This window comes from Peromyscus leucopus, chromosome 1 (assembly GCF_004664715.2).
Source record: "Peromyscus leucopus breed LL Stock chromosome 1, UCI_PerLeu_2.1, whole genome shotgun sequence".
In the NCBI taxonomy this organism is placed as follows: domain Eukaryota; kingdom Metazoa; phylum Chordata; class Mammalia; order Rodentia; family Cricetidae; genus Peromyscus; species Peromyscus leucopus.
The window spans coordinates 162,970,099-162,989,881 of NC_051063.1; the positions used below are offsets into that span (position 1 = coordinate 162,970,099).

The window sequence follows — 19,783 nt, forward strand, 5'->3', positions numbered from 1 at the left end:
AAGATCCCACCCATTCATGTCAAGCAGGTGCTCACACACTCAACTTGGATGTGCTTTCTGTTCTTATTAAACACTGCTTCCACCAGCCCAGCCTTCCGGAACACTGCTTTCTGACTCATCAGGCCCTTAGTGTGGAATCAGTTGGGCAGCTTGCTATGGTCCCTGAATATCTCAAAGTCCCTTCTTGGTGCTGAAGCTGCAGGAATGAACATCTGGAACATCTTGGGTGTGGCCATACTGCATGAACCTTACTGTAGTAACCAATGCAACAGTAAGACCAATTTGGTGCTTAATTTTTGAAGTTATTATGAAATAAATAGGTAACAAATTAATGAATAGTATGTATTCTTACTATGTTTTCATTATTTGTAATTCCATCTGCATTTCAGTCACATTACATCAACATCTTCTTTTGAACTTTGTTATAAGTAAATAGTATCTCACAGAGTGTTATTCTAGAATGATAAATGTATTTGTTGCTGTTTGTGTTTAGTATTGTTCTTGTTTCTATTAGTTTGATGCTAAAATTTTTTTAAAAATCACCATTTGTTTCTACTTTATGTCTGTTTTTATTCCTTTCTGAATTGTTTTTTCATTTTGTTTTGTTTTGTGTTTTGAGACAGGGTTTCTCTGTGTAGCTTTACGCCTTTCCTGGATCTCGCTCTATAGACTAGGCTGGCCTCGAACTCACAAAAATACACCTGTCTCTGCCTCCCGAATGCTGGGATTAAGGGCGTGCGCCACCGCTGCTGCTGCTGCTGCTGCTGCTGCTGCCGCCGCCGCCGCCGCCGCCGCCGCCGCTGCCGCCGCCGCCACCCGGCTCAGCTATAATCCCAAAACTTATATGTGGTGGTATTGTGTTCCCCAAAATATTGTGTACTCTAATAAATTTATCTGGGGTCAGAGAACAGACAGCCACTAGATACAAAGGCTAGAAAATGGTGGCACTCACACCTTTAATCCTAGCATTCCAGAGATAGAAATCCCTCTGGATCTCTGTGAATTCAAGGTCACATTGGAAATAGCCAAGCATGGTGACACACGCCTTTAATCCCAGAAAGCCAGCCTTTAATCCCAGGGAGTGGTGGTAGAAAGCAAAAAGATATATAAGGCATGAGGACCAGAAACTAGAAGATTTTGGCTGGTTAAGCATTCAGGCTTTCGAGCAGCAGTTCAGCTGAGACCCATTCCAGATGAGGACTCAGAGGCCTCCAGTCTGAGGAGACAAGACCAGCTGAGGATCCGGCGAGGTGAGATAGCTGTGGCTTGTTCTGTCTCTCTGATCTACCAGCATGGACCCCAATAACTCGCCTCAGGTTTGATTTTATTAATAAGAACTTTTAAGATTCATGCTACACTTATAAGGTGGAGGCAGGAGGATCAGCAGTTCAAGGTTACATGGGAGTTTGAGGCCAGGTTTGGCTACATGAGCTCATTTCAAAAAAACTGGAGAAGAGAGCTGGAATAGCTCAGGTGGCAAAGTGTTGCGGTGGAAGCATACTTCAGATGCCCAGCATTCACACACACACACACACACACACACACACACACACACACACACACACACAGAGCGAGCGGCACACTGAAGAGATGGAGACAAGAACGTCGCTGGAGCTCACTGGCCAGCTAGTCTTGCCTAATTGGTGCTCTTCAGGTAAGAGAGCCGTCCCAGAAATGGCTTAGTGGTTAAGAACACTGGCTGCTCTCGCAGTGAACCTGGGTTCAGTTCCGAGTACCCACACAGCAGCTCACGACTCGAGTTTCAAGAGACCTGAAACCCTCTTCTGGCATCTATGGGCACCAGATATAGTGTATATACTACACAAATGTAAACACTCATATATATATATATATATATATAACTTGAAAAGCAAGGTGGCATGCACTAGGGTGTAATACACACACACACACACACACACACACACACACACACACACACACGGAGAGGGAGACAGAGACAAAAAGTTTGCTTTTGAGACCAAAGACTCTGATTAAACCTATGGTCTGGCCTGGCCAGCAAGTTCCCTACATACCTTAGGAGAGTCAAATCCCTTGGAAGGGAGCTCATTTATGTCACTGGCATGGGTTTTGCCCAGATGAATGAAAAAAAATAAATAAAAGGACATAACTGCTCCTAAGAGGCTGAGGTTTTTTATTATGGATATAAGGGAGAGCACAGGCAGAGACATCTGGAGGAGTCCAGAGTAAACGTAGGGCAGAAGAGCCAGGGAAAAACACCCTGACCCTGACTTGACTCCGAGACCACAGCCAAGGAAAGAATACTTTGACCCTGACTTGATCTCAGAGCAAGAAACAGAATCGCACCAGTCCCCGAGTTTGCCCCAAGATTAGGCCAAAAAGCTCACAATCCCAGGCCACCCTGGAAAGCTCTGCCCACCCACTTCATGAAACCCTATATAAAGCCTGTCTTCTGCCCAGTTCTTTGCTGTTTCTACCCGGAGCAGAGGTAGCCACTCTTTTGTGTTTTCCCAGTAAATCTCAAGTGAGGTTGTTGTATGGTGTGATTTTGTGGTATTCCTTGGCTGGGGACTGTCAGGATACCTCTCCCCTCAGAGCTGTTTAACACCAGGTCCCGGGGATGCTAAAATACTGGTGGACATCATCAGCTTTGACAAGGTAACAGGTACCTCAGTTAGCCGTTTAAGCTGGTTTTGAGACCCAATGCTAAGGTTATACATTAACAAACACCCAACAGGATTCCACAGCACACCTGCATACTGCTTTCTACATTGTTACACTCAGTCACAATCCCCATTCACAACCATAGGAAATACGGTTACAAAAATCACAATTTCACAACAGCTCATTCTCCTGCCTGTTTCGCCTGAATCCAATTTGCAGTCTCAATTCCCGCCTGGCGTCAGTTTGTGAAACTGTAGTGAGCAGTCTAGACTTAACACCAGTGTCTGGTACAAGCCAGAGGCGATGGGAACTCACGATGTCTTCTGGGAAATGTAGTTCTTCACTGCACCACGTCACCAAGATTCTCCCCCCCCCCCCAAACCGAGTGTTAACGCGTTACTCGGAATCTCGCCCTGGAGGCCCGTACATTTGAACTGCGCTTATTATACACCTTGGCACACTACCGTCCTTTTTAGTAATAGGGTGAAAGCAGTGGTATCTGAGTCCCGGCCTCTTACTCCTCGGCCACCACCAGAGAGACCATCTGGAAAAACTTCGGGATTGACTAGAACCACCAAGACTTCTGGGAAATGTAGTCCACAGTCCAATAAAAAAAAAAAAAAAGAGTCGAATGGAAAAAGATTCGCTAGTTCAGAGCCCCGGTGGGCAGAGACCTCTGGGCGTGCTAGCAGGAGTGCGCAGGCGCAGGCTCTGTGGCTCTCCATCGTCGCCTTTGTCTGCGGGTGAGTTTGATTTGGGGGTCTATAGGACCGGGGTTTTCCTGGGCCCAATCGAGCCAAAGAGGCTGTAGGGGAGGGTTTGCTGCTCCTGCACGGGCGAGGATGCTCGAAGGGGTGAGAATCGTCTGCTGTGACAGCGGAGCTGAGAACTTGTGAGGATGGGGGCTGGGAGAGGCAGAACCCCGGGTGGGTTGGCGGGTGGGGTGAGCTTACGTGGGAGGGTGTGTTTTGGTTGGTTTCCAGTTAGCAAGAAACTGGTTTCAAGTTTGCGAGACTAAACGAACTGTTCTCTAATACTTGTCGCATTTTAAAAATAAATAACGCGTTTTTCTGGTAATCAGGAAAGGGAAAAGGATAAATATTGAGTGAGTAGTTTTAAAAGTGATTTTATTATTATTATTATTATTAAAGCAAGTCAGTAGAAAACGAAACTAACGTTCCTTTGAAAAATCTTTATTTTGTAACGAAGATTTCCAAAAACTTGTTATTGGGTGCCTTCACACCAGTAGGCATTAACTTAGTTCTTGGAGAAACTTTGGTTGAGCTATTTTTGAGTAACCCTTGAATTTACGGAATAGCCCTTAGAAGGTACTTTCCACTAATACAGATGGGGTAGAATTAGGAAGGTAGTTAATTATCCCACCTTTGGCAGAGAGGTCAAGAAGCTATTTAGTACTGAAATTTTTCAAAGAACTAGACTCTTTTAAAAAGTATTTTGTCTTTTTTTTTTTTTTTTTTTTTTTTTTTTTTTTTTTAAACAGGGTCTTTCTGCATTGCCCTGGCTGTCCTGGAATTCACTTTGTTGACTAGGTTGACCTCTGTTTCCTGAGTGCTGGGATGAAAGGTATGGGCCACCATGCCGTGCATGTCATGATTACTTATTTACTTATTTTGAGACAGGGTTTCTCTGTGTAGCTCTGGTTTGTTGTTTTTTTTTTTTTGTGTGTGTGTGTGTGTAGACTTGTATCCTGGAACTAGCTCTGTAAACCAGGCTGGCCTGGAACTCAGAGATCTGCTGGCTTTTGCTTCCACATGCTGGGATTACAGGCGTGCACCACCACAACCTGGCTTGTCATACTCCCCCAACCGCACCCCCACCCTGCCCACCCACATGGTTTTTTGAGACAGGGTTTCTCTGTGTAACAGCCCTGGCTGTCCTGGAACACACTCTGTAGCCCAGGCTGGCCTCGAACTCACAGAGATCCTCCTGCCTCTACCTCCAGAGTGCTAGGGTTAAAGGTGTGCACTACCAGCTGTCATACTTATTTTTAAAATGTGTTATTTTTTTTGGTTTTTCGAGACAGGGTTTCTCTGCGTAGTTTTGCGCCTTTCCTGGAGCTCACTTGGTAGCCCAGGCTGGCCTCGAACTCACAGCGATCCGCCTGGCTCTGCCTCCCGAGTGCTGGGATTAAAGGCGTGCGCCACCACCGCCCGGCTGTGTTTTTTTTTTATTTATTAAAGATTTTATTTTTAAAGAGTTATTCACGTGTGTGTATGTGCCTGTGAGTTTGTGGGCATGGGTGTGAATGCCAGTGGAAGCTAGAGCAGGGCATCGGGTCACCTGGAACTGGCATTACAAGCAGTTGTGAGCAGCCCCGGGTGGCTGCTGGCTACTAAAGACCAGCCCTCTGGAAGAGCAGTACGTGCTCTTACCTGTTCAGCCTTTCTCCAGCCCTTTAACACGCTTTTCAATAAAGGGAAAAAGTACCGGGGTCAACGATTCTGATAAATTAAGAAAGCAAAAGTCATTCAAAATAACAAGACACAGCTTGTTGTGTGTGTGTGTGTGTGTGTGTGTGTGTGTGTGTGTGTGTGTACGTGTGTACATGTTCATGCAGGTTTGGTGTGTGTGTGTATGTATATGGAGGCATGTACGCCTTAGGTAGATGTCAGATGTCTTCCTCTCTACCTTTTATTCTTTTTTTTGGAGCTGAGGATCGAACCCAGGGCCTTGTGTTTGCTAGGCAAGTGCTCTACCACTGAACTAAATCCCTAACCCTTCTTCCTCTCTACCTTATTGTGTGAGTCGGGGTCTCTCACGGAGCTTGGAGCCCGCTGACTCAGCTGGATGACTGGTCAGTGAGCTTCAGGGATCCACTCGCCTCTGCTCTCCCTTTCAGCTGCAGATGTGTGCCAGCATATGTGACTTTTGATGTGCTGGGGGTGCAGATTCAGGACCTAGTGCCTTCCCGACTATCTCTCCAGCCCCAGCTTGTTTTTTTTTTTTTTTTTTTTATTATCCCTCTGATATCGACATGCCTAGGATTGTGGGATTTAACTTCTTTTTAACCCATGAATACTCCCATCTACTGCTGTGTTTTTATCAGAAACAGATCACAACAGAGGTTTGGGGGTTTTTTTTTGGAGACAGGGTTTCTCTGTGTAGCTTTGGCATCTTTCCTGGAACTCACTCTGTGTAGCCCAGGCTGGCCTCAAACTCAGAGATCTGCCTGCCTCTGCCTCCCGAGTGCTGGGATTAAAGGCATGTGCCACCACTGCTCCGACAGAGGTCCATTTTTAAGGGGGCTTTTTCTAAGTTTTTTTTTTTTTAAATTTTCTTTTTTATTAATTCTTTGTATCTTTCACATCATGCATCTCAATCCCGTTTATTTCCCTGTCCCTTCATATCTGGCCTCTGCCCTTGCAGCCCACCCCCCAATAGAATAAAATTTAAGAGTAAAAAAGGAAAAAACCTCATCATGGAAGCTATAGTGTGACACACTCATGCAGTAAACCCTTTTATCTATACATCTTTACTTGTAAGTGTTCGTTGCAAAGAGTCATTGGTCTGGTTCCAGGACTCTGGTTTCTGCTACACTATCAATGCTGGGCCCTCACTGGGACTCCTCTTGGTTATTCTGCTGTTGCCCTGTGTTGTGGAGATCCTGCAGCTTGGGTCTGCAGGACTGACCCAAGTACTCCAGCAGATCATAGATGGGGTGGATGTTGGAGTGGGCCAACTCATAACCCTGGTTCTGGGCCTGGCATGGTTGGTCAGCTCACCAGCTCTCCCCTGACCTCACCGAGGGTGAGCTCTCCAGCATTGTCCCAGATAGTTCACTCCTTGCAGCAATGAGCAAAGGGCAGGGCCGGTTCTCCCCCACCCACACCATCAGGACCAGCTCTGCTGTGTTGCCCAGGCACGGTGTAGGAGCCGCTCTCCTGAGGGCTGCAGCTCGTCAGTGGCAGGGCCGGCTCTCCCACCCACTCCACCATATGGCAAATAAGGGTTGGGGCCAGATCTCCCGTGCTTATGTTCTTGGGGCAGTTCACCCATACCCTGTCCATAGGGTCAGCTCTGCCAGGAGCAGACATGTCTCAGAGTCATTTTTAAAAAAATGTATGTTATTAAATGCCATATTCTGTAGATCTCTGAAGGGTTTGAGATGACCTATCTAAAATATATCTCTGCTTGACCTTGAAAATATACCGAATATGACAACAAATTCAATTGTAATGACTAACTACTAACTTCCATTTTTTTATATCCTAGTAGTTGGTAATAATAACTTTGAAAGATTAGCAAATTGCATTACATTGTTAAATGAACTGTATAGATACAATATTTTAAAGATTAGAAACATATGTACAATATATTCTAACAAAATCAATCTCAAATTGGTATCAATATACATAATTTGTATACAGTATACAAAAATCCAATGTAATATAAAATATTTAAAACTAGAAGTTGCCTTTTAAAAGTAGATTGAATAATCTACCTTTTTATCTATATCATGTCTATATCCTCCCTTTTTTCTTTTCGGAGTAGATTCAATCTACCCAATATTCTATCATTTCTATATTTTTTTTTTTTTGGAGTAGATTCAATAATCTACCTCTTATCTATATTCTCTTCTTTCTTTCTTTTTTCAAACAAGAACCTTAAATCTAATCTCCTTTGTTTAGCCTTTTTCCTGACCGTTAACAATAACAACTTCTAACCAACCATCCTAAACAATGACAAGTATCCAAAACCCATTGAAAGACCGACCAAAAACCACCCACCCCACATCTTGGGAATGTGGGCATCATGTTCTTAAAATTACTTCCTGCTATTTGTGGGCAAAGGCATTTTAGGAGATTCTGAAAAGGAAAACTTTGTGTTAATTGTCAAGTCCTGGGAGAGGTAGCTGTATCATTTGTTGTCCAGTCTCTGCATAATGCAAAAGTACAGGGCTTATCTCAAGTCCTGGCTTGAATAGTATGTCAGGCTGGATCATTACAGCTAGTCATCTCGAAATTGTCCTGAACAGTTTGTAGTCCAAACTGATCTTTGGGTGATGTTTGTCAGCTTAGTGATATTAGTATTGTCCATGTGGAATCATCGTTGTAGGGCCCCATCATCTTTTTGGAGACTTCAAATTCGCTGTTAGGTGTGGTTATGATTCCCTGCAGAAAACTAGTAGAGACTCCAACACAAAAACGTGTAGGGCTGGAGAGATGGCTCAGAGGTTAAGAGCACTGGCTGTTCTTCCAAAGGTCCTGAGTTCAGTCCCCAGCAACCACATGGTGGCTCACAACCATCTGTAATGGGATCCGGTGCCCTCTTCTGGCCTGCAGGCATACATGCAGGCAGAACACTGTATACAAAATAAATAAATAAATCTTAAAAAAAAAAAAGAAAAGAAGAGATGCCCAAGAGTCCAGGAAGAAAGCCCATACATTAAAAAAAAAAAATGTATAGGCAGCTAAATGAAGCCTTTTTTCTAGAATTAGTATTCTATGTGACTACTAATATCACAACAAAAGGTTAAACAGATATATAAATTTTATAAATTTTGATATAAAATTCATACCTTAAGAAAAGTATAAAGAATCAAAATAGAACCAAAGAATTGAGATTAGTGGCAATAGAATAGTCCCTTAATTTTGGTTTTCTTCTGTTCCATAACAGATGGCTCTCCTGACATGATTCATAGATTTTGCATTTTCTTTTAACAAGCATGCTAGAGTTTACCGAAGGAGAGAGCCATTCTCCAACTTCAAAGCTGCTTTAATTTTTAATTGAACTGGGACTGCATAAAAACCATTTGTGTTATGGGCTGGAGAGATGACTCAGTGGTTAAGAGCACCGACTGCTCTTCCAGAGGTCCTGAGTTCAATTCCCAGCAACCACATGGTGGCTCACAACCATCTATAATGAGATCTGGTGCCCTCTTCTGTATACATAATAAATAAATAAATACATCTTTTTAAAAAAAAAAACCATTTGTGTTATATGTCTGTAGAGAAGAGCAGAAACAAACATTTAGGAAGACTTATGAAAATTTATATGTATTATACCAATAGGCCAATTTACTCTTTCTCTTGGGACATTTTTTCTAGATGATTTGTCTTTTTTCTTCAGATGTCTCATTTGCCCAGTGTTCTTCAGATTCCTTAGCCTTCATTCTCCTGAAAGACAAAAACAAAACCCTTCCCCAACCCTAACTTTGGGGAGGTTCCCTTCTGGCAAGTTATACTGATTAAATGAAAAGCATTTGTTAGTGGTATAATTTAACTTAAATTGAATGGTCATGCTGGCTGATGAACTATCACCTCTTCTAATTAAGAGGCCTCTCTTGTTCAAATCGAACCTTTATTAATTTTTATGGTATCTGTAGCTTTTCTTCTCCTGTAGAAACAAAAACAAAACCTCGTCCCCAAGGTAACACATATCCTGGTTTCCATTCTGAGTTCAGTACACCTTTAAAGTATATAGGCTGATTTAATTCTGTAGTTTTTTCTGCTATCCAGTGTCTCTTTGCAGCTGTTATTCCTTTCTCATTAGCATTGAGAAAATTTGAAGTTAATATACCATTATTCAACCTATTAATGGGGGGTTTTGTTACCCCTTTCTGTTTATTTAGCATATCCTTTAGAGCTCTGTTTGACCTTTCTATAACTTCTTGGCCTGTAGGATTATGTGAAGTACCTGTAATATGTTTTATATTGTAATAAGCAAAAAACTGTTTCTTTTTACCAGAGACATATGCTGAAGCATTGTCTGTAGCTGGAGTTTTCTCTAGTCCTGCTTGGGCCCCCGCAGTTCCTCAGCCCATTTATAAAATAATCACTCAGAAGCTCATATTAATTAAAATTTTCGGCCATTAGCTCAGGCTAACTATTGACTAGCTCTTACATCTTAAATTAACCCACTTCTGTTAATCTATAAGTTGCCACATGGCTTGTGGCTTACCGGTACTTTTACATCTCGCTTCCTCTGTGTTTGGATGGCGACTCCTGACTCAGCCTTCCTGTTCCCAGAATTCTCTTCTCTGCTTGTCCCACCTATACTTCCTGCCTGGCTACTGGCCAGACAGCACTTTATTTATTAACTAATCAGAGCAACACATTCACAGCATAGAGAACATCCCACAGCAATTGTCAGTTTTAATTTGTGCAGGTATATCCATGATGGCCATAACTTCTAGCAAATACATTATTACAGAATCAGCCTTTTCAGAACTCAAAGCAGTTGCCCATTGGAATCCTGAATAAGTATCAATAGTGTGGTGTACATATTTAATTTTCCAAATTCTGCAAAGTAAAACATCCATTTGCCAGATTTCATTCCTCTGAGTACGCTTTGGGTTGCATCCTGCTGGTAGTGGAGTCTGATTGTAAAAAAGAACAAGTAGGACATTTCCTTACAATTTCCTTGGCTTGTTGTCATGGTATAGGAAAATCTTTTTTTAAACTTTTACTATTGACATGATTTTTTTTTTTTTTTGTGAAATTCTGAGGCCTCCAGCACATTTCTTATCAATAGTTTATTGATCTCATCATTACCTTTTGCTCGAGGGCCTAGCAGACCCATATGGGATCAGATGTGAGTTATATATAAGGGATGCTTCCTATTCCTGATTAAATCTTGTAACTGAATAAATAGTGAAGTTAATTCCCACTCATCAGGGATAAATTCTGCAGTCTCAGTATGTAATACCACTCTTTCAGCATACTGAGAGTCAGTAACTATGTTGAGAGGTTTTGAAAAATCCATTAATACCATCAGAATGGCATACAATTCGGATTTTTGAACCCAGTTATAAGGACTTTGAACCACTTTACTTAAATTTTCTGGTTTGTAACCTGCCTTTCCATGTTTGTTTGCATCAGTATAAAATGTATACTATGCTCCAGATATGGCTGTTTCCCAAACAATTCAAGGCAGAATCCAATCATCTCTATAAGTTGAATTCTGTCACTTTTGGGATATTTGCTGTTAATCTTTCCCAAAAAATTACTGCAAGCTCTTTGCCAAGGTTCACTTTCTGCCCATAATTTATCAATGTCATCCTTAGTTAAAGGTACTACAATTTCTGCTGGGTCTATTCCTGCTAATTGATGAAGTCTTAATTTTCCTCTTAAAATCATGTCAGAGATCTTTTTCACATAAGTTTTTAATTTTGTTACTGTGTTTATTTGGTAGAAATATTCATTCCAGTATAATATCTTCCCTCTGTATTAAAATTCTTATAGGAGAATACCTAGAGGGTAAAATAACCAAAATGCAATCCAGCTTTGGATCCATTTGATCCACATGTCCCACCTGTACTTTCTTTTCCACCAAGGCCAATTCTCTCTCAACTTCAGCTCATAATTCTCTTGGACTATTTATGTCCTTGTCACCTTCTAAGGTTTTGAACAGATTATTCAGTTCATCATTTTTTACCCCAACAACAGTTCATAGATGGGAAATGTCTCTGAATAATCTTGAAAGTCATTAAGAGTCCATAATCAATCTCTCCTAATTAGCACTTTTTGGGGTCTAATTTTTTTGTAGACCTGTTTTATATCCTAATAATTAATAGAATCTCCTCTTTGTATCTTTTCAGGAGCAATTTGTAATCCCCAACAAGGCCAAATTTTCTTTACTTCTTCAAACATTCTTTCTAAAGTATCTGCATTTGAGTCAGCTAGTAAAATATCATCCACGTAATGATAAATTATAGATTTAGGAAATCGTTTACATATCACTTCCAATGGCTGTTGTATAAAATATTGCAACAGGGTTGGACTATTTAACACAGGGGTAGGAGAACCCTCCATTGATATTTCTTAACTGGCTGAGAATTATTGTAAGTAGGCACCGTGAAGGCAAATATTTCTCTGTTTTTTTTCTTGTAAGGGTATTGAGAAGAAACAGTCTTTTAAATCGATCACTATGAGAGACCATCCTTTAGATAACAAAGTAGGCAAAGGAATTTCAGATTGTAGAGAGCCCATTGGCTGAATTGCTCTTAGGTCTGTTACCATTCTCCATTCACCAGATTTCTTTTTAATAATAAATACAGGAGAATTCCAAGCATTGGTTGATTCTTCAGTATGCTGAGCATTTAACTGCTCTTGTACCAGCTCTTCTAAAGCCTGTAGTTTCTCTGTTGTAATGGATGTTGCCAAACCCATACAGGCTTGTCTGTTAACCATTTTAAAGGTAGAGCTGTTGGTGTCTTTGAAAGATCAGCAGTTGTTGTGCCCTGTTCTTGTACAATCTGGATGACTGGTGACTGTTCTTTATAATAATACCTCCTAATATTTCTCTCAGAAACATGTGTTAGCTTATCGTTTGTTTCTTGAGGTTGGAGGAATGTTAATCTAGGTATTCCATTGTTGTAATAGATCATGGCCCCACTTATTCATAGCAATATTAACCACATATGGCTTTAATTTTCCTCTCTGTCCTTCTGGCTCTATGTATTCAAGCCATCTTGCACTGTTTCACTTGAGATAATGTTCCAGTCCCTAACAGCTGAACATTTACCTCTTGACGAGGCAGTTTGGATGCCAAAATTCTGGTGCAGTTATTGTGAAGTCTGCACCTATGTCTACAAGACCTTCCAAGAGAATGTCATTTATTCATATTTTTAATTGGTCTTTGTTCATTTATAGAAGTTTGCCCAAAAAAATCGCTTTATGATTTCTCCTGAATTTCCTGTTCTCTCTGCTACAGCTGTTCTATCACGTGAGCTGCCTGGTTTATTCCAGTAGGCATTTGGTTATTTAATTGCTCTCAGAGGGGTTTCTTCTATGATGGCAGGAAAGGACTGAACTGAATTTGCTGTGGGGACCTGTGTGAGGCCCCTATGGGAGTTTCCTGAGGACAGAGACAAAGGATTACCTTGTTTGTCCCTTGTTGATCTACATTCATTGGTCCAATGTTTACCCTTACCACACCTTCTGCATACTCCAGAAGGGAGGGGCATTTTGTTGCCATTGTACCTTGAAGAAACATTGTTTCTAGGAATGCCCTCTTTGCATTACCTTTTTAGGTGACCTTGTTTACCGCAATTAAAGTATCTGACATTATTATTTTTCTTCAAAGCTCCTGATATCACCCCTCCTATTCACCTATCATCATTGTCATGAGAACCAATATTAATTGTGTCCCTGATCAGTCCTCCAAGGGTCCTGATCTGGACTTTAACAACTTGATTACCTTCTTGCATGCTGCATTCGTGTTCTCAAAAGCCAAAGATTCAATTATTATCTGTCTAGTTTCTGAATTTAATATCATTCTATTTACTGCTGAAGACAGCCTTTGTAAGACATCCATGAAGGATTCTTTGGGATCCTGTATAACTTTTGTAAGTGATACAGTTTTCTTCCCTGCTTCCTCAATTCTGTCCCATGCATTCATGGCTGCCATGCAGCATAGAATTAGGGTTTGGTTATCATATAAACATTGTCTTTGTATATCTGTGTAATCACCTTCTTCAAGAAGCTGATCCTGGGGAATTTCCACACCTCTAGTCCTACATCTTTGTTCTATAGTTTTAGCCTCCTCTTTGCACCATGTTCTCCACTGTAACTGTGGACCGGCTTCTATCACCACTGTTAACTAATTCTTTCCAGTCCTAACTGATAATTTTATTACAAGTTGACCATGAGTTTAACATCTGCTTTACAAATGGATAATGCATGCCATATGATAATATAGCTTCTTAAAATCTCCTCAAATCTAACATTTCCACTGGAGTCCAGTTAGATCTACACACCCTTGAGCATTTGACAGTTTCTGTAAAGTTACCGGGTAGATTAATGTTTGCTGTCTGGTAACCTGAGGCTGTTTCTCTATCACTGTATAATTCAATCCTGGAATATGTTCATTTTTAAATTCTACTGTCTAGGTCTGAATTTCTCTATAATTCATTTTAACAGATTTTTCTAAAGCTTTTATCTTGGCACTCAAATTGACCAACCTTTTTAATGTTAAAGTAAAAATAATCAAACAAATAATATTCATAATTGATGTTATGTACAACCCATCAACATTAATTATCCTCTCATTTAATTGTTCCATTTTCAGACTGCCTAATGTGTTATCAAACAGAGACCAAATTCCTTGCATTGTAAAAATACTTCTTTTTTTTTTTTTTCTGAGACAAGAGTTCTCTGTGTAGTTTTGGTGCCTGTCCTGGAACTCACTCTGTAGACCAGGCTGACCTTGAACTCACAGAGATCCGCCTGGCTCTGCCTCCCAAGTGCTGAGATTAAAGGCGTGCGTCACCACCACCTGGCCAATATTTCTCATTTCTTATTGTGGGAAAAAAATTACCTTTTAACTAATTTCTTCCTTTCAGATATCTTAATTGACTTATCAAGTTTGTCAACTGTGTAGAACAGTAGAAGTCCGAGGGAATATCAAAGCAGCTACCTAGTGTGGTAGCAGTCCGAGATGGGGATCCAGAGAGAGCCCACCACCCACCAGGAGAAAAAAGCCAAAGAGACTGGCTCACGTGGAGTGGAAATCCGGTTACATTCAGTTCTGGCCTGAGCCGTGCAGCTTGGGCTTGAGCTGGGATGGGGGTGTGTGTGGGTGCTGTAAGGCCATAAGTGGCTTTCTAGTGAATTCTTGCCACAATTTTTGGAGTGCCAATTGGTGACAAATTACTAAATGGTCCTATTGAAATAAACATTGAGCCAGATATAGAGGTGAAAACCTGAGAGATCAGAAGAATAGGAAAAGCCACAAGCTAACCTCACTTCACTGATACCTCAGCTTCCAGAAAGCTACTTCCTGTATATCCACACCTATATGCATTTCTGTTCTGTTATCTCATCTGCTATCCTGTCCAGCTACAGCACTTCCTCTTCCTGCCCACCTCTGTCACTTCCTGTCTGTCTGTATAGACCTCCAGACCTCCATAAATAACTAGTGTTGGAATTTAAGGCCTGTGCCATCATGCTTGGCTCTGTTCCCAGTGTGGCCTTGAACTCACAGAGATCCAGACAGATCCCTGTCTTCCAAGTGATTAAAGGCATGTGCTACCATTGCCTGACTTCTATGTCTAATATAGTGGCTGGCTTTTTCCTCTGGGCCTCAGATAAATTTTATTGGGGGACACAGATAAAATATCACCACAGTTTGTCTTTTTTCTTTTTCTTTTTTTATGAGACAAGGTTACTCTGTGTAGCACTACCTCATACTAGAACTCACTATCTAGACCAGGCTGGCCTCAAATTTAGAGATCTGCCTGCCTCTGCCTCCCAAGTGCTGGGATTAATGGCATGTGCCATCACTGCCTGGCAGTTGGACTTGTTTTTAAGGCAGAGTCTCATCTGTAGCCAGGCTGCCCTGGAATTCACTAACCCATGTTGGCCTTAAACTCATAACAGTCTTCTGCCTCAGTATCCCAAGTTCTGGAATTATAAATGTGACCTACCATGTGTGAGTTAAATAGTCTTTTTTTCCCCCCGGAGCTGAGGACTGAACCGAGGGCCTTGTGCTTGCTAGGCAAGCGCTCTACCACTGAGCTAAATCCCCAACCCCAAATAGTCTTTTTTTAATTGCACATTTCTTAAGTTTTATTAGTAAAAGTGGGAGAATTCGTAGGTTGTTAAGCATGTTAACGAGAAGGTAATTTATTGGATACTTACTACATTTCTAAACACCAACATTTTTATCCTTGTTAATTCTTTTAGTAACTTTTTATTGTTCTCTTTTAGAAGCAGCCTCTGGAGTTTATACACAAAGAGGACACAGGATGAAAGACTCATGAGTTAAGTCTCATCTTTCTCTATGGAAATAGTCTAAAACAAATTGGAAAACCTAGGAGGCAAAGACATTGTATATGGACTCAGTTGAAGAAAATTTGAACTGTAATTTACCCACATTCATAACTTACTTGTGAAAATGAGAGAAACTGCAAGAAAGAACCATTAATATAAAGCTGTGCTGTATTTCAGTCCCTTCTTGTAACCACATCTGAGGATACTCACATAAAAAAAAAAATCTCTCATTATATATTCAGCTTCATTAGATACTTGTGAATTAATATTGAAAAGAAATTGTATGTATTAAGTGAATGTGGAAAAGCTTTCATCCTATCTCAGTAGATGCCGGGAGAAAACTCTTGTACATAACAGAATGTTGGAAAGTCTTCATCCTGAGTCAGATCTTCTACATGATGAACTTGATCCCAGAGAGAAACTTTATGAATGTAATGAATGTAGAAAAACCTTTAGCCTAAAACAAAACTTTGTAGAACATAAGAAAATGCATAGTGGAGAGAAATCACATGAATGTACAGAATGTGGCAAAGTGTTTTCTCGAGTCTCATCACTTACTCTACATTTGAGAAGTCATTCACAGAGGAAATCATTCAAATGTAGTAAATGTGGAAAAACCTTCAGCCAGAGAGGAAACTTCCTTTCTCATCAGAAACAACATACTGAAGAGAAACCCTATGACTGTGAGAAAGCTTCTGTTCAGATGACAACCCTCATTAGAAATCAGAGAAATACGGGGAATAAACCATTTGCATGTAAGGAATGTGGCAAAGCTTTTAATGGCAAATCATATCTCAAAGAACACGAGAAAATTCATACTGGAGAGAAACCATTTGAATGTAATCAGTGTGGAAGGGCCTTCAGCCAGAAGCAATACCTCATTAAACATCAGAACATCCACAGTGGGAAGAAACCTTTTAAATGTAATGAGTGTGGTAAGGCTTTTAGCCAGAAAGAAAACCTCATTATACACCAGAGAATCCATACTGGGGAGAAACCTTATGAATGTAAAGGGTGTGGGAAAGCCTTCATTCAGAAATCAAGCCTCATTAGACATCAGAGAAGTCATACTGGAGAGAAGCCTTATACATGTAAGGAATGTGGAAAAGCCTTCAGTGGTAAATCAAATCTCACTGAGCATGAGAAAATTCATATTGGAGAGAAACCCTATAAATGTAATGAATGTGGAACAATTTTCAGGCAGAAGCAGTACCTCATCAAACATCACAATATTCATACGGGTGAAAAACCCTATGAATGTAATAAATGCGGGAAAGCCTTTTCTCGGATTACATCACTTATTGTACATGTGAGAATTCATACAGGTGATAAACCCTATGAATGTAAAATCTGTGGGAAAGCCTTCTGTCAAAGTTCATCTCTTACAGTGCATATGAGAAGCCATACTGGTGAGAAGCCCTATGGTTGTAATGAATGTGGGAAGGCCTTTTCTCAGTTCTCAACTCTTGCGTTACACATGAGAATCCACACTGGTGAAAAACCCTATCAATGTAGTGAATGTGGGAAGGCTTTCAGCCAGAAGTCACATCACATTAGACACCAGAGAATTCATATTCATTAAAATTCTATAAATGCCTTAGATTTAGGAATGCTTGAGGAAAATCTATGATTAATAATATATCAAAAGATTTGTCTTACATTAAAGGTACACATCTAGGAAATCCTTCTGTAGTAACGCAGAACTTAAATACAGTATTTAATAAGATGTATCACAGTATTATATACTTCATAGACTCTCACAATGAAAGTTATTAGTATTATAATTTTAGGACCCTTCTCAATGAACTTAGAGTCCAGTGATTTCAATTATCATAGTCTTAGAAAGCTTATCAAATGTATTTAGATAATATGAGCAATATAAATGTATATGACATTAAGAGGCAAAAATATTTTTGATATATGCTTTGCTATATGGATAATTTGTAAAAATCATTTTTCAAAGAAGGCATGTCGGAACAGGGTCTCCCTATGTACATAGCCCAGGGAGACCTTAAACTCACTCTGTAGCCCAAGTTAGCCTCAAGTTTCTGGTGATTCATTTACTCAGCCTCCCAATGCTGCAATTATTTACATCACCATGCCAACTCAGAAGTCTTTGTTGTAGAATTGTATAAAATTGAGGTCAGGACAGAATATTGAATCTAGAAACATGAATGAATTCCTGGGGGATTGGTAATTGATTCTGGCAGTATCGCAGATCAGTGGGAAAATCATGGACGACTTAAAAAATAATCTCATGATAATTAACTTTTTGTATGGGAAAATAATAGACCTCTGATGTCCTCATTTATTAAAGTATTTCATAGGAATTCCAATGTCTTTGCAGAAAGCAAGGCTTTGTATAAAAAATTTGTTAAGAGGATGGGTTCTGAGACTTGAGTAGGACAGAAATTCTAGATTCTAGAATCCTCAGCTGTTATTCTTGAGCATTTATACTTATTCTCAAGAAACTGATAGGCTTATGTAGGGAGTTATGTACCAGTCAGTCTGTAAATTGCAGCATGAATTATGGCAGCAAAAAAAAACGGGAACAGGTGTTTGTTGCTTATGAAGTAGATGAATAAAATGTAACAGTCATACAGTAGAATATTCTAGCAGCTAAGCACAACAGGTTAAATCTATGTTAACAGCAAAAGGAAAAGAAAAAAATTGGCATGAAGAAAATTGAAGTGATGGATATATTGTGATGATTCCTGTGTAAATTTAAATAAAACCAACTTGTCAACTCTGGTACTAAGCATTGCTTATGGTAAACACTTTTCTCTAAAACTAGAATTGGGAGGATATGTATTCAGTTCCCAAAAAGTGATTGTTGCTGTTATAGGAAGAATGAAGTTCCTTAGAAATGAAATGTGACAAAGCAGGGTAATTAAATGCTACTCCAGTTTTATATCTAAATATCTACTTTTCATTAAAAAATAAAGGTTTCAAAAAATGTAACAAATTGATAGTTCTTTGTTGTGGCAACATATATTCTGTGCTGTTTTTCTTTAAAAGATAGATATGGAAGAGATACATATTATAGCAGACCCCATTATATGTGTGGGATACATCCCAAGGCCCCTAGTGGATATCTGACGTCCTGTATAGTACTTAACTCTGTTAGGTTTTCCTATGTATGTATATACTTGTGGTGAAGTTTATAAGCACCACAAGAATCTAACAGCACCTTTTTACACAGCATGGTAACCTCAGTATATGACTTTCCCCCCTTCTTAAGATTAAGAACATTCATGTCTCCAAGGAACTACAGCTTCACTTTTCCATCAATATTCTTGGGCTTTGGAGCCGTTAATTGAGTAAAATAAGTGTTGCCATTTAGTGTCTGTCCATTGATCAGACCCATACTAATAAAACTTGGAAAAGCTCTGCCCTGATCTGTTTTTTTGTTTGTTTGTTTGTTTTTGTTGTTGTTGTTGCTGTTTAGTCCTTTTGCTGGATCTGGATTCCTCGGTGCTCTAGACCATGCCAAGAGGTTGGTGATTCTGTCTGTAGGTGGCGATGAGTTGGAGTGTCGTCATAGTTACCATGACTAACTGGAGCAGGACCAAGGGAAGCTTGTGGAATGTCATATCACCTTTCATTCTCCAGTTTGTCCTATTTTGACCTTTATATGCCCTTCCCCATCTCTCTTCCCTCAAGGTCTTTATGACGCAGCTGTCCTGGAACTAAATAGACAGGCTGACTTAGAATTCATAGTAATTCTCCTGCCTCAGCCTTGGATTGCAAATGTCAGCCATTATACTAGACTTCACATTTGGTCATATGTCATTGGTGTATGGCAACTCAAGAAAAGGGCTAACATATCTTTAGCTTTGATCTAAACTGACCTCATGCTTTATTCCATTCCCTGTATAATAACTTCCATGAGTGTTTTTCCTTAGGATTGAAAAAAAAAAAATCAAAAGAAGCCACAACCTGATCTAGAAGAACAAATGCGAAATCCCCTTTCCCAGTTTCTAAAACAGTAAGGTTAGGAGGGGAGGGAGGGGAACTGTAGTTGGTATGTAAAATGAAGAAAAAAAAAAACCCTTTTAAATACAAATTTTAAAAAAAGAAAAATAAATAAAACAGTAAGGTTGAATACCTAACTTTTGAGAGCTCAAATCTTAAAAGAAAGGTTGTTAATGGCCACTCTATGGGAAAGTGAGATTGGAACTACTGTGAACCGTGAGTAATAAGTGGGCTCTTCCTGCACAATTCAAACCATCAGCCCAGTTGTCAAACTCACATCTCCCTCCCTCCCTCCCTCCCTCCTCCCTCCCTCCCTCCCTCCTCCCTCCATCCCTCTATCCCTCCCTACCTCCGTCTCTCTCGTTGTGGAGGAGCATGATGGTTGCTTTGAGACAGGGTCTCACTGTGTATCCTTGGCTGGCCTGGAACTT

General features: G+C 40.2%; 1 protein-coding gene across 2 annotated transcripts; it reads left to right on the top strand.

Moving 5' to 3' along the window:
- The first annotated feature begins 3,065 nt into the window (after positions 1-3,065).
- On the top strand, positions 3,066-18,767 carry Znf260 (zinc finger protein 260). Of its 2 annotated transcripts, none has more exons than XM_037202281.1 (2): positions 3,066-3,386; positions 15,315-18,767. In XM_037202281.1, the coding sequence occupies exon 2, from the start codon at positions 15,736-15,738 to the stop codon at positions 16,957-16,959; it is 1,224 nt and encodes a 407-aa protein (XP_037058176.1). In that variant the 5' UTR covers positions 3,066-3,386; positions 15,315-15,735; the 3' UTR covers positions 16,960-18,767. The 2 variants fall into 2 exon arrangements, with proteins under 2 accessions (XP_037058176.1, XP_028711185.1); XM_028855352.2 differs by lacking the exon at positions 3,066-3,386 and adding an exon at positions 4,184-4,227.
- The last annotated feature ends 1,016 nt before the right edge of the window (positions 18,768-19,783 follow it).

What these genes read in the sequence shown, in the direction of transcription:
- Znf260 (XM_037202281.1), top strand. Translation starts at nt 15,736, where the DNA reads ATGTTGGAAAGTCTTCATCCTGAGTCAGATCTTCTACATGATGAACTT.